The following is a 13,603-nucleotide window of genomic DNA, read 5'->3' as shown; positions in this document are numbered from 1 at the left end:
TGCTGCTTTGTTTACGGAGCTCCGTGGAGGAGGAGTAGTGTGTGTCTGTGTGTGCGTGTGTGTGTGCATGTGCGCGCGCTGTCATCCGGAGGAGTGTGTGTTTGTGTGTGTGTGTGTGTGCGCGCGCGTTGTCGTCCGGGGTAGGGTTAAGTGTGTGTGTGTGTGTGTGTGTGTGCAATATGTGTGTGTGTGTCTGTGAAAAGAGCAGAGACAAGCTAGAAGATCTCCTCAACTGTTTTTGCTCAATAAAATAGATAGACGTCTGTATTTTCAAGTCCATAGTCTGTATTTACATTGACCCACTGGCAGCTAAAATCCACGCCTACACTATCGAGCGTGTATGAACTGTGATTACTTTTATATTGCTGATTAGCTGTTGGGCATTTCACTCTCTCACTAAAGGCAGTCGACCAATCGCAACAGACTGTCATCCGTCCAATCAGCGCAGATTAGCTTCGCGCTAAGGAGGGGTTTGGGAACAAATGAATCACTGGACGATTCATACGGGAGTCGCTGGGATAATTAGGTAAAAATAAATGCAGATTATAAGACCATGAAAGTGTTTTTTGACCTTGCATGCATATTAAACTGTTGTTGGAGACCCTTACAACCAAGATATGACCCTATTTCATGTATAATATGGGCTCTTAAAATTACATTTTTCTACTTTATCTTTATAGACATGAACACACTTGTTTGTAGAGCAAGTAGTTTGACTGTTTTCTGCCGTTTATTATTCCTAGTCAGTTCTCTCATAGGCAACTGAATCAGAAGTTCTAAAACAATCCCAAAAGCAAGCAAACTTCTCATTTAAAGAATAAGGTCAGTAGAGAAAGGAAACTGTCGGCAGCAGGGAGAGGGGAACAGGATAGGCAAAAGACCTCAAACTGGGAATCAAACCCTGGTCACTGTGAGTAGGGTGGGTTTGGGTCAAAATTGATTAAAATTACAAAATGTTAAAAATGGTCAAAATGAGCCTCCTTACTTTTAGAGTTAAGCCTACCTTTGACAATTAAAGTGCTTTTTAGAGCAACTTACACTGTTTTCTTGTCTTGACGAAGCAGCTTGGAAGAAAATTCACAGAGAACCTCAAGAAAGGCCAGATTGGGAGGAGGATACTCTGCTCCTTTTGGATTCTGGTACTTGAAGGCAAACTCAATCCCATCTCTGAAAATGACAAGAAACATACATAAGGGGTAGAATGAAGAAGGGGAGGTCTTTATGTTGTATGACTATTAATAACTCAAGCTTGAAGTTACTTGTGCAGTGTAGCTACAGCCTCTCTGGTCTTGATCTGGTCTAATCCGAAGGTGAGGGCAAAGCGACGGGCCAGTTCCTTAATGCCGCTTACATGAGACGAGGTCCTGTCCAAGTTAGGCCCCTGATCCTGGATCAGCTCATTAAAGAGCTGAGAAACAGAACAAATAATGGCATCATTGCGATGGTCTGAAATGATAATGTGGGGTCTTATATGCTGTGGTCTCACCTGTTGTAAACTCAAGATGAGTGTTTTGGCACACAGTATCTTGTCTGTCTGTCTGGTCTTACTTAAAGTCTCCTTGATGATGTCGCCATAATCGTTGTAGTACTACATGTGGTTTACAACAAGTTCAGCAGTGTAAGGCATTGAACTCAAGTGTTAGCATAACAATTTAAGATATAAGTATCAATACAGGTGCACTGGCATTGAGGAATTGGAAATAAGCCGTAATAACCAAGCAGGCTAGGATGTGTAGATGAACACAGAGTAAAGCACGCAATAACAATTAATAACTCCAGAGTTTCTTAAATCAGTGCATTAATCACACTGTCTGATTTCAGATGAAGTTTGTTCGTTCAATACAGTCCTCTGATGTTTCATTTTCTCAGTAACAGTAAACACACCACAAGTAATGACCATAACTTACCTTCATGTAGTGTTTGAAGATGTCTGCAGCAGCAGGCATGTCTATGATGTCATAAATGATGAGTTTGCTGAAGGCAGCTAGAAGGTTCCTCCTCTTGTGTAAGGCCTCAATCTTGTTTGCTTCATCCTCTTCATCACCCTCTGTGTACAAAAACATACTTAATTACCACATAGTATAAGAAGATATGTAAACAATGTAATCTGTAATGTGTTTTATATAAATTCCAGTTAAACCTTTTGTGTTAAAAAAATTATCTTTAACATAAATAAAAAAAGTTTCTGTATTTTTAAGCAGGTTGTAGTGTCTAAAAAAAAAGTTTTCTTTTCGAAAGTCCATTCTGCATGCAGCTGTTCTTTATGCACATTATTAAAAAGACTAATTGAATGGCCTTTCTTGCATGTGTCCCAGAGACTTTTAAATACTACTGAAAAAGTAATCAGATTTAAGAGTTAACATCAACCTTTTTTTGATCTTGGATCAATTTTGAAAAGGAACAATCCACTTTTTACAATGAGACTGAAATTTCATTCAGATTAAGCTCATTCAAAACAATTAAGGTGTTTACATGAACAATTTGGAATCTGATTGAATGGTCAATCCCATTAAAACCTGATAACATAATAATTTGGACTTTGCAAGAAAGTGAAAAAAAAAACACTCCTTACTCTAGCAATTAATTGTTTGAGCAGTTCCGTAGTATAATTAGCACTTCTTGTATGTAATGCCTTGTCTTGTTGAATTACTGAATAAGTCTCCTCAACTGTAAGTTGCTTTGAACAAAAATGTCTTCTTGTTTGTCATCCTCTAAGAAAACGGTTAAATGTTGCCTAGCAACAACAAATGACGAAGAAGTGTGAGCGAAAAGTGCGTCAAAAATGAATCGCACAGCCCTATTTCCAATGTACACTCATATTTCAAAATTAAATGTTACTGGGCGAATAGGCGGTAACTCAATTCTAATTTTCACTAATTTTCACTCTTGTTTTGAAGATTGATGAGTACATTTTTGCAAACTACAGTTGAAGTCAAAATCATTTGCCATCCTCTGAATTTTAATTTTAAATATTTCCCAAATTATATTTAAAAGAGCAGAACATTTTTGACAGTATTTCCTATTATATTTTTTCTTCTAGAGAAAGTCTTATTTGTTTTATTTCAACTAGAATAAAAGATTTAGATTTTTTTAAAAGCAGTTAAGGGTCATTTTAATAGCCCCATTTGGCAATATTTCTTTTGATTCTCTACGGAACAAACCATCATTATACAATAAGTTGCCTAATTACTCTAACTTGACCTAGTTAAGCATTTAAATAGCACTTTAAGCTGAATACTAGTATCTTGAAAATTATCTAGTGAAATAGCATGTACTGTCATCATAATATGATTGAGATAAAAAAAAAATATTAAGTTATTAAAACTATTATGATTAGAAATGTGGGGAAAATATACAGGGGGCTAATAATTCAGACTTCAACTGTATATATGATTAGTGTTGCCTGTTGGCTCACCTATGCTCTGGTTCTCATCATCTTGATCTATAAACACATGATCAAGGATGAAGTTTAGGAGCTCGTTCTGCAGCGTGCCGTCTGGGATGAAGACTAGCGGCTGCAGACCCTCTCTGGAGCCTGTGGTGAGCTGGTGACTGAAGATCATCAGCAGGTCACAGAGCAGCATGAATGCCTGGGGCACCGTGACAAACACAGAATGAATGACCTTTTGTACATACAGTGGATGTTTCTTGTGGATGAATGGAGGAAGGATCTTCAGCTCACCTGCTCTTTTACCGGCGTGTTGACATTTGATAGACACTGCTGGCATATAGCTAGAAAAGACTTGACAACCCTACGTAGTGCTAGGAGATCATCCTAATAATCAACAAGAAAAGAAATGATGTCTGTTTGAATTGTGCTTTAAATTAAGATTGTTCAATAACAAAGAGATCACAAATGTGAGAAGGTCCTTAAAGTTCATTAAACGGTTTAGTTTGATAATGAGAAAGTTGCATTCTGTTTCTGTAACTGCTATGTTATGTGATAAAACATTTATTAAAATGTTGGCTTACAGACCTTGGATGGAGCTCCCTCAGTTATCTTCACCAGCTGCCAGAGTATGGAGTAATGAGAACACTGAAGAGCCTGCACTGCTATCTGCACACACACACACACAAGATAAGGATTAAATGATCCATATGAAATCAGTGTTATTGCAGTCACCTATAAAACTTTTCTAGTAAATGGTTGAATTTCACAAACATGTCAACAAATAAAGTTGAGCGGGAAAGTAGCAGAATTGCTTTAGACTAAATTGATTGATTTATTTATAATCTGATAAATTACAGCATTCTGCGGTGAATTGCATTTGTATACTACAGTACATAATACTAAACATGTTTAATGATACTAAATTGTATAATGAAAATAAGCATTTGATTTTGTCGAATGAATAAAGTAATATGTAATCCTGAATACTAAAAAATACAAAAAAAATCTAAAAAGCTAAAAGAAAATACATATATATATATATATATATATATATATATATATATATATATATATATATATATATATATATATATATATATATATATATATATATATATATATAAATATATAAATGTCTAAAGCGCATGGTGCAAAAGCATTAAGGGCTTGTCCAAATCCATTTTGCTATTTTAAGAACGAAAAAATAGGCTGTGCGCCCCAGCGCATGATCTAACATGGTTGTGCTTATTCTCTTAATAAGTTTGAATATAACGTTCATTAAACCAATCAGTGTCCCATCTCCTGTTTCCTTTAAGGATCAGTTGCGTCACTCCATGGCGCATTTGCTATTTACAGGGTGGACTTTGTAACTGGAAAAACTGAAGGCTTTACTAGCAAGAAAACAGTTTAACAGACCATCTGCAGTGCGAGGATAAAGAATGAGCCTCCTCCATTCGGCATCTTTGCTTTCTCTTTACTTTACTGCTTTACTTTGGTGGAGTAAGAAAATGGTGTTGTACAAACTCCACTGAAAACATTCATCAGCCTACATATTTAATTTAGCTTGTTAAGCGCAAATATTTGTTTCAAAACTATTTCTAAATTCAGTTCTAATTTCCAGCAAACAAATAAATGAACATTAAGTTGGGTTGAGTTGTTTTTATTAAATAGTATATATACAGTGTATATATGTACAGTATATTAATACTGCTAATAATAATAACATTATACAAATGCAGATTGTCATGAATAAACTAAAAAAAGCCCACCGAGATGAAGAAGGCATAGAGGCAGTGGTTTTTATATTTGTAACACTTTAATACTAATCATTTGTAAAGATGTTTGTTTATTGCTGTACATCCAGTGTGTATTAAGCAATGTGTAATCATTTTGGACCCGAATAGACGCTTCTGCGCTGGACTTTAGACCAGGTTTCAGTTGGTCAATGGCGCAGTAATATTTTAGTTCCTCAAAATAGCAATACGCCAACAATACGCCTTAACACACCTCCTTTATAAACGGGCACAACCATGAGTCCACAAAGTGGAGCAAATAGATTTGCTATTTAAACAATGTGGTGCAAAATGTGAAAATTAGGGTTGCGCTGGCCTGAAAATAGCAAAAAATGGCACCAAACATGTCTTTTGCCTTATTGTGCCGGGTGTATGATATGGCCCTTAATTTGTAAAATCCAATTTAAGGTTTTTTCTGAAAAAAATGTAAGACCAGCATTAATAAAACTATAGTTATACTATTATTATACATCTGATACAAACTGACTGGAAACAACACAATTTAAATGACTTCACAGTAAAAATAAAGAAATAAATATACAAACACAAAATGCTCCATAAATCTTCTGTATAATTAATGGTTTATTTCACACTATTCTTTAAACTCAGTAGGCTTTAAACATTTTTGGAAGAGGAAATCTACCAACAAGGTTAATTCACAATGACATTAATCAATGTTGCTGATGAAATGTGACCTAGATATGTTTTTAAACAGACGCACCTGCTCAGGCATGGAGCCCTGCTCTATTCCTGTTCTTAGCAATCTGTAGCAGTTTCCAAAAAAATCCCATCTGGTCAAATCATGAGCACTGATGGAGAGGACAGACAGATACATTGCTTGTTCATTAGGTTCATTAGTGGTCAGAAGCAAGCCATTTCTCCAGAGTGATTTAAGAAGACAGAAGTGTACTTGTGAAAGGCTGTAAGTCTCTTCAGAGTGGAGAGAACATTGTAAATGTCGTCATCATCTGCCTCTTCCCCCTGTAAATGAGGCAGACATTCAGAAATGTTTGACTCGTGGTCTGACACAAATATATGAATCATACACAACCATTTACAGACTCTGCTTTTGGTAAATATGTGTCTGGGAGATCTAAACGAGAAGAATATTTTTAAGCTCTGTGATGTGAAAGCAGAGAAGAAGCTGAAGAAGCAGTTCAAACAAAAGCTACCTGATCAAGAGCATGTGTTCTGAAAGTATCTGAACTGAAGTGCGAAATCTTTTAAGGGATAGTTCACCTAAAAATGATCATTCTTTCATCATTTACTTACCCTTCACTTGTTCCAAACCTCTTTTTGTTCTGTTGAACAAAAACATAGATATTTTGAAAAACAGAACAAAATTTCAACAGAACAAAAAACTCAAGTTGGTTTGAAACAAGAAAAGGGAGTAAAAAATTATGGAACACTTTTAATTTTCAATTTAAGTTCTTTTCTTCTGTTAAAAACAAAATAGATTTTGAAGAATGCTGATTGATGGCACCAATTGACTTCTATATTAAGTTCTTTTTCATTTACTCACCCTTTACTTGTTCAAAACCTAGTTGAATTTATTTCTCTTCTGTTGAACACAAAAGAAGATACTTTGAAGAATGTTGGAAACCAGTAGTCATTTACTTCCATTGTACTTTCCAATATTCTTAAATATCTTCCTTTTTGTTTAACAGAACAACAAAAAAATGGCTTTGAAAAAGTAAAGGATGAATTTTTTTTTTTTTCCAATTATGGAAGTCAATGGATTCCATCAACCAGTATTTTTTTTAAATATCTTCATTTGTGTTTATAAACTTATAAAGAAATGGTCTCAAACTCAATTCCTGGAGGGCAGCAGCTCTGCATAGTTCAGCTCCAACCAGCTCCAACTCACACCTGCTTAATAGTCTCTAGTAGTCTTGAACACCTTGATTGTTTGGTTTAGCTGTGTTTGGTTTGTGTTGGAGCAAAACAGTGCAAAGCTGCGGCCTTCCAGGAATCAAGTTTGAAACCTATGATATAAAGGTTTAAAACCACATGAGTAAACAATGAGGTAATTTTCGGTTTTGGGTGAACTGTCCCTTTAACAAACAGTTTCACCTAAACCTGGCTTTCAGCTCCTCTGAGCCCTCACCGCTTGCAGCAGCTCCTCCACCGAGTGGTTGAAACGGTCGGCTAGTTCATCGATCAGCTGACTGCGGGCAATGTCCACGCGGTTCATAATGGTGTATTCTTCACTGCACAAGATGCTGTATGTTTTACTGCAGGCCTCCAGCACTTCTGTGTCCGTGTGCTTCTCCACTACAAACTTGATCTGCTTTAGTAATGCGTCCAAGTGCTGGAAAAATTATATTCAGTCTGTTAGACAATTTATCACATTTTTTCTATATGTAATCCCTGTGTTTTAAATTGTGCTGGATATCCTCTAAACAAATTATTTTGAATCATTTTATGAATCACTTAAACCATATGCAAAGTGAAAACTGAGTAGAAGGTACTTTATTATTATCGGTCATGAAAAAAACATGCTTGGTATTCTAACATGCCATTAGTATCACAAGCATATCTGTGGTCAAATGGCTTTTGAAATTGGAGTGGAAATTTCTGGCTACGTTCACACTGCGAGGCTTAGTGCTCAAATCAGACTTTTTTCCCAGACCTGTTTGTTTTGCATAGCTGCTCACATTGTTGTTATAAATGTGGCCAATATCTTATTTCCAATGTCAACAGATCATGGTCCTAAACTGAGTCGCATGTGCAAAAGTACAACTTTGCACAACATATACAGTGCATCCTAAAAGTATTCATAGCGCTTTACTTTTCCCACATTTTTTTCTTATGTTACAGCCTTATTCTAAAATGGATTCAATTCATTTATTTCCTTAAAAGTCTACACACATTACCCCATAATGACAATGTGAAAAAAGATTTTTTTAAATTGTTGCAAGTTTATTAAAAGTAAAAAAGTCACACGTACGTAAAAAAGATCAGACGTACGTAAGTATTCACAGCCTTCGTGGTGAAGCTCTTAATTGAGCTCAGGTAAATTCTGGCTATTTCTCCATATGCGTTCTTCATACTTCTCATGTTCCCGTGTAACGTCATCATCAACTGCCAAAGTTCAGTTCCAATACTCAAGAACGCAAGAACAGAGGACGCTTAAAACTTCCTGGATGTGTTCTTGATATCGAGGATGCACCGATGCAGACTTGAGCACCAATCTCGCTCTAGAAGTCCCAGAAGTCATTGCGACCGTAGATGAGAAGCGCAGTAATTTATATTTATTTATTATTAAAGTTCAGAGATATAACTAATTTAACTCAGGGGTTTCCCTAAATGAAACGGTGTTTATAAACTACCATGGACATCTCAATAAAAGAATAAACACATTAAGGATGTTTGTTAGTTGAAATTCATAATAAATTCTGTATTTATTTATATTGTGCAACGTATATTTATAATGTTTTTATGCAGAGTATATATTTTGAAAAAAGGAAAAACTTGAGGCTGTAATTGCTGCCAAAGGTGCATCAACAAACTATTGAGCAAAGGCTGTGAATACTTCTGTACATGTTATTTTTTAGGTTTTTCATTTTTATGAAATTTCAAAAACTCTTTTTTTCACATTGTCATTATGGGGTATTGTGTGTAGAATTTAGATTTAAATCAATGAATTTAATCCATGTTGGAATAAGGTTGCAACATAAAAAAATGTGGAAAAAGTGAAGTGCTATGAATACTTTCTGGATGCACTGTAAATGTGTATACTGTATGAAGTAAATAAAGCACATTGTTATATTTAATGGCTATTGTCGTTTTTACAGACAACCGCTGTGTTTTTATGGAATGGTTGTTATGCTGGTTCTAATGTGTATTTCAGTGTTTGAAACTTTTGAAAAAAATTATCGCTTTCGAAAACACTGATTTGTTATTTAATACAACCGCGGGTGTCTCTCTGACCACCGGTGTGTAGTGAACTCTTTAAGGGTTAATGAGCAGCCACAGAGAGAACTGTGAGGGCAGGGCTCACACCTGGTTCATCGATGTTAAAATGATATTGTTTGCAGTGCCTGATAACTTAGCCTACTGTTAACTCATCTTAATTTGATATAAACAACCTAAGCTGTATCCAGTTTATAGGCTAATGGTTAATGTTTGGTTAACGAGGGCCAGTTGTCATTTAAATAATATTCAAAATAAACGATTTTCAATTTTTGGAGTAAAGTATTTGCCCTGTGTGCTATTCTGCTTTGCTGCTGAGGAAAAGATGATGTTTGAAGCACAAAGCAGTAAAGAATAATTTTGTGTGTCAATTAAAAATTATGTAAAAGTCACATGAATTCCTACATAACCGTTCACACTGTGGTCACTTTGCAAAACATCAGATCTGTATATAATTCAATATCACATTTGAAAGTGACACAAATTGGAATTGAAAAGATCAGATTCCATGCAGTTTGGGCTGTTCACAGTCAAGACAAATCAGATCTGAGTCACATGTGGGTGAAAAAATCTGATTTTGGCCACATTTCCCTGCAGTGTGAACGTAGACTCTGACAGAATGTTGCAGACAAGTTTAACAGACATTAATGAACATTCTATCAATTCTAGACATTGTCTATATCAATTAAAAATAATTACATTATTCATCATTTAAAAAAGAAACTACAGTACATGAATGTTCCAAAATATCTCACCTCTTTGTGCCAAATGTAATTCAGTAGATGTTGATCTGTTCCATAGTTTTATTTCTTGTTCCAAGACACAAAGCAATAGGAATGGAATTTTTGAAGTGCCAAAACTTTTGATTGTGGTATTTTCTGAACAAATGCATTTAGTATCAGCTACACAACACAACTTGCTCACATACAGTTTTACTACAGCCAAGACGTTATTACTATAATTTTTGAGACATGATTTTTACAATTGGAACAATTATAGTACTGAATAAAAGATCTTAGCCGTTTAATAAAAACTGGCATCCTTTTCTTTGTTAACTTTTCTTTGTTAACTAAAATCCATCATTACCTATGTTAAAAGTAATGTTTATATATATATATATATATATATATATATATATATATATATATATATATATATATATATATATATATATATATATATATAAATATATATATATATAAATATATATATATATATTATCCTACTTTCAGTTTAAACAAATCTTGTAAACAATCCAGGCTCATTATGAAAATGTACCCCATATACATTTCTGGAGAATGCCAGATATGTCCCAAGAGTTACGTTTTTTTGTTTGTTTGCTTGTTTGATTGTTTTTTGCAATTTTTGTTTTTGCGAATCCACCAGAGGCTGCTGTGTACACTTTTTGAGATCTCAAATTTCTCTCGCAAGTGCCATTCACACCTGCTGCTCCTGATTGACCGACCGACCGACCATTCGACTGACCCAAACTCCTCCTTCAATAAACCCAACCAAAAGTGTTTTAAAAGCAGAGATTGACCCGCCTAACCATTTCCCTTAACCGAACCAATAAATTTAAAAAGCAATCCAGAGAAACAAAAGTCCTCGTCTGATTTTTACCACGTTTTACACATTCTCACTATAATATTTACTTGTCCATTTTATTTTTTGGATTCTGTTTTTGTCTTATCAGCTTTCTGGAACTGTTCTTCACTGGACTTAAATCCTGTTGTCATAGTCAACCCCTCTCTGTATCTCAAGTACACCGACAAACATGGCGAGCCAACGGGACAAACTGGTTACAGCGGGAAAGCCGCCCATACGGAGGTAAGCGGTCAGCTGGTAAGTGCGAAAAAGAATGGTGTCATACCGCCCATGTAGCGTTCATTTTAAAATGGAATGCAGCTATACGTACTTCTGGCTACATAATTCGCGATCTCCAGAAACGAACTGTATACAGGGCTACGTTTTCAGAGTGAGCTAACGTTGTTAATGGCTAGTTTGTGATGTTGTTTTTTCACATTTTCTGCCGTTATTTCTTTCTTTTTAATTTTAATGCCTTTGTACTTTGTTATTATAATATGTGGACAAAACAAAACTTCAATAAAACTGATCTGACAAAACTATTCACTGTGTTTTGTTCCTCCAGATTATTTCATGCTGTACAGTAATATTCAATATACGTCCATAATATTGCTGCAAAAAGGTTTTTAATGGAAGTTTGTTAATGGAAGATCTGTGAGGATAAAAATAGCACCTCTTGTACCCATTTCCCCCCAAAAAAAAACACTTCATAATTGCATCAAATTTAATAAAAGTTACTCCCATAATTCATGCAAAGTGTCATGGGGTGTAGACAAAGCAGATATAGATGAAGAAACATCTCACCTTCTCCATTCTCCCAGCGCTGTACACGTCCAGGTCAAAGTACTGTGGGATCTGAAGAAGATTGGCTACTTTCTCTGAATCTGTCTGGTACTGTAAGTGAAAAACAGCTTTATTAATACATAAATGCAAAGTTTTGATGTATGGAAGCATAAAAACAGAAGGCTCTTTGTCCTACTTTTGAGAGCAGCATGGGGAGAGCCATGATGAAATGCTCTGTTAATTTGTTTTTGTCATCAATCTGCATCTTCCTTTCTTTAGCAGTCAAGACCTGCATAATAATAGACTAAACTGAATACCTTTGGGTTTTAAAGAAACATAAACTGAAGCAGGTGTTTTTAGCCATATACAGTAGCTCGCGAGGTAAAGGTCTTTTACCCTTTTTCCAGTTCCTCTCCCCACTGGCGGATGGGCCTCTGCAGCCTGACGAATGGTACATACAGTCAGTTCAATCAGAGAACTCTCCTGTCTGTCTGCCAACACTGAACACAAACACAGAGACACAGAAAGACATGAATATATTTAGAAGACAATGAGGGTGACTTGTATAGTTAAACTAATTAACCTAGTTGAGTCTTTGAATTAAACTTAAGATGAATACTAGTATCTTGCAAAATAACTAGTAAAATAGCATGTTCTATCATTGCAAAGACAAAAGAAATTGGTCATAAGTAATTAGTTATTATTATAAACTTATATGTAAAATGTGCAACCCTTTATTATCCCTAATTATCAACCCTTTATACAGCTCCTAGGAAATATTTTAAAAAGCATTAAATTACAGAAAGCTGATTATATTGTATTCAAATGTATAATAACCTCAATACCATAAAAAAGCAGCCTAACTGTATTGTTTCTATGGCATTTGTTATGAAAACATTAACTTCAAGACACTGCAAGTACTAATGCTATGACATAACTATAATGACATGAAAATGTTGGAGAGGTCTGTCGCGCGCGTTCTGATCAGCTGTGTTGTCGCGCGCGTGCTCAAGAGCGGTGTTGTCGCACGCCTACTGGAGGGCGGGACCGAGGGTGTGCCGCATCGCGGGGGCACTTTTGATCATTTTGGAAGGGCACTTTCTATCTAGGACTAAAAAGGGCATGTGCACTGCACAGGTAGAGCCCTATGTGTGCACGTGCCTGTGTGTGTATATAAACAATCATTTTCTCAAGTATATGCATGCTTTGATGCATCACTTGCTTTTGGTCATATCTCGGACAGTTCTACCTATTAAAGTTTATTAAAATATTGATGACAACAGAACATGAGTTGCTCTACAAACATACTTTTTTATTATGGCAAGAATAAAAGCTGTTATCAAAGAAATAATTTGTTCTTCAACTACTAAATTTTTTAGTGCAAATTTGTAATATATGCATCAGTGTAAAACCCAGTGGTGTAATGTAACTAATTACAAATACTCAAATTACTATAATTAATTACTTTTTCTCAGGAATTATAATTTGCTAAGTAGTTTTAAAAATGTGCACTTTTACTTTCCCTTGAGTACATTTTTAGTGCAGTATCTGTACTTTCTTCTTTCCTTTAACCTGCAATCACTACTTTATTTTTTCTTGTCTATGGAGATTAGAACAATCAGTCCTGTCATTCCTGTTCAATCAGATCGCACATAGAAGGTAAATCGCCTCATAATAAACTACCTCAAGACATGTGCACTTTATAATTGCAGCAAACTGTCAGTATTTGATGTCAGTATGATGCTGGTTTAAGATGTTGGCTTGGCATTGGATTTTGGTCACTTTCTAACGACCTAAAATCAACCAAATATCAATGTCATTTGACGTCTTTATTGGACATCAAAATAACGTTGTTTTTAGACGCTGGTTAGACATTGAATTAAACATTGTCACCTGACATCACAACCTAAATCTAACCAAATATGAACTTTTTTATGATGTTGTGTGCCTGCTAGGCAATAATTAATGCACTACGGAATGTTATGATTACATACGAACATGCACGAATTACATGTAAATAAATCAGCTTTTAGGGCGAGTAGTTTGATAAAAACTGCCAGTTTTTATCAAACAGCTTTTGCAGTGGCGCAGTAGGTAGTGCTGTCGCCCCACAGCAAGAAGGCCGCTGGGACGCTGG

General features: G+C 35.4%; 1 protein-coding gene across 7 annotated transcripts in view; it reads right to left on the bottom strand.

The window, feature by feature from the left end:
* stag1a (STAG1 cohesin complex component a) overlaps window positions 1–13,603 on the bottom strand; it is a 93,658-nt gene that overhangs the window by 10,451 nt on the left and 69,604 nt on the right. For 5 of the 7 annotated variants that reach the window (XR_015477868.1, XR_015477869.1, XR_015477870.1 and 2 more), the window contains 13 exon segments: window positions 11,863–11,966; window positions 11,663–11,755; window positions 11,488–11,577; window positions 7,292–7,495; window positions 6,095–6,165; window positions 5,906–5,993; window positions 3,977–4,057; window positions 3,683–3,775; window positions 3,416–3,590; window positions 1,908–2,047; window positions 1,487–1,588; window positions 1,260–1,408; window positions 1,039–1,167 (listed from right to left, as the gene is read on the bottom strand). Coding sequence is in view for 2 of the 7 variants with exons in the window: in XM_087239794.1 (XP_087095920.1) it covers window positions 1,039–1,167; window positions 1,260–1,408; window positions 1,487–1,588; window positions 1,908–2,047; window positions 3,416–3,590; window positions 3,683–3,775; window positions 3,977–4,057; window positions 5,906–5,993; window positions 6,095–6,165; window positions 7,292–7,495; window positions 11,488–11,577; window positions 11,663–11,755; window positions 11,863–11,966 (1,519 nt within the window). In the remaining 5 variants the exon portion in view is untranslated. 7 annotated transcript variants of the gene reach the window in all.

The sequence above is a fragment of the Danio rerio genome, chromosome 2 (assembly GCF_052040795.2).
Source record: "Danio rerio strain M-AB ecotype USA chromosome 2, GRCz13ab, whole genome shotgun sequence".
Taxonomy (NCBI): Eukaryota; Metazoa; Chordata; class Actinopteri; order Cypriniformes; family Danionidae; genus Danio; species Danio rerio.
This window is presented reverse-complemented; position numbering and strand designations above follow the sequence as displayed.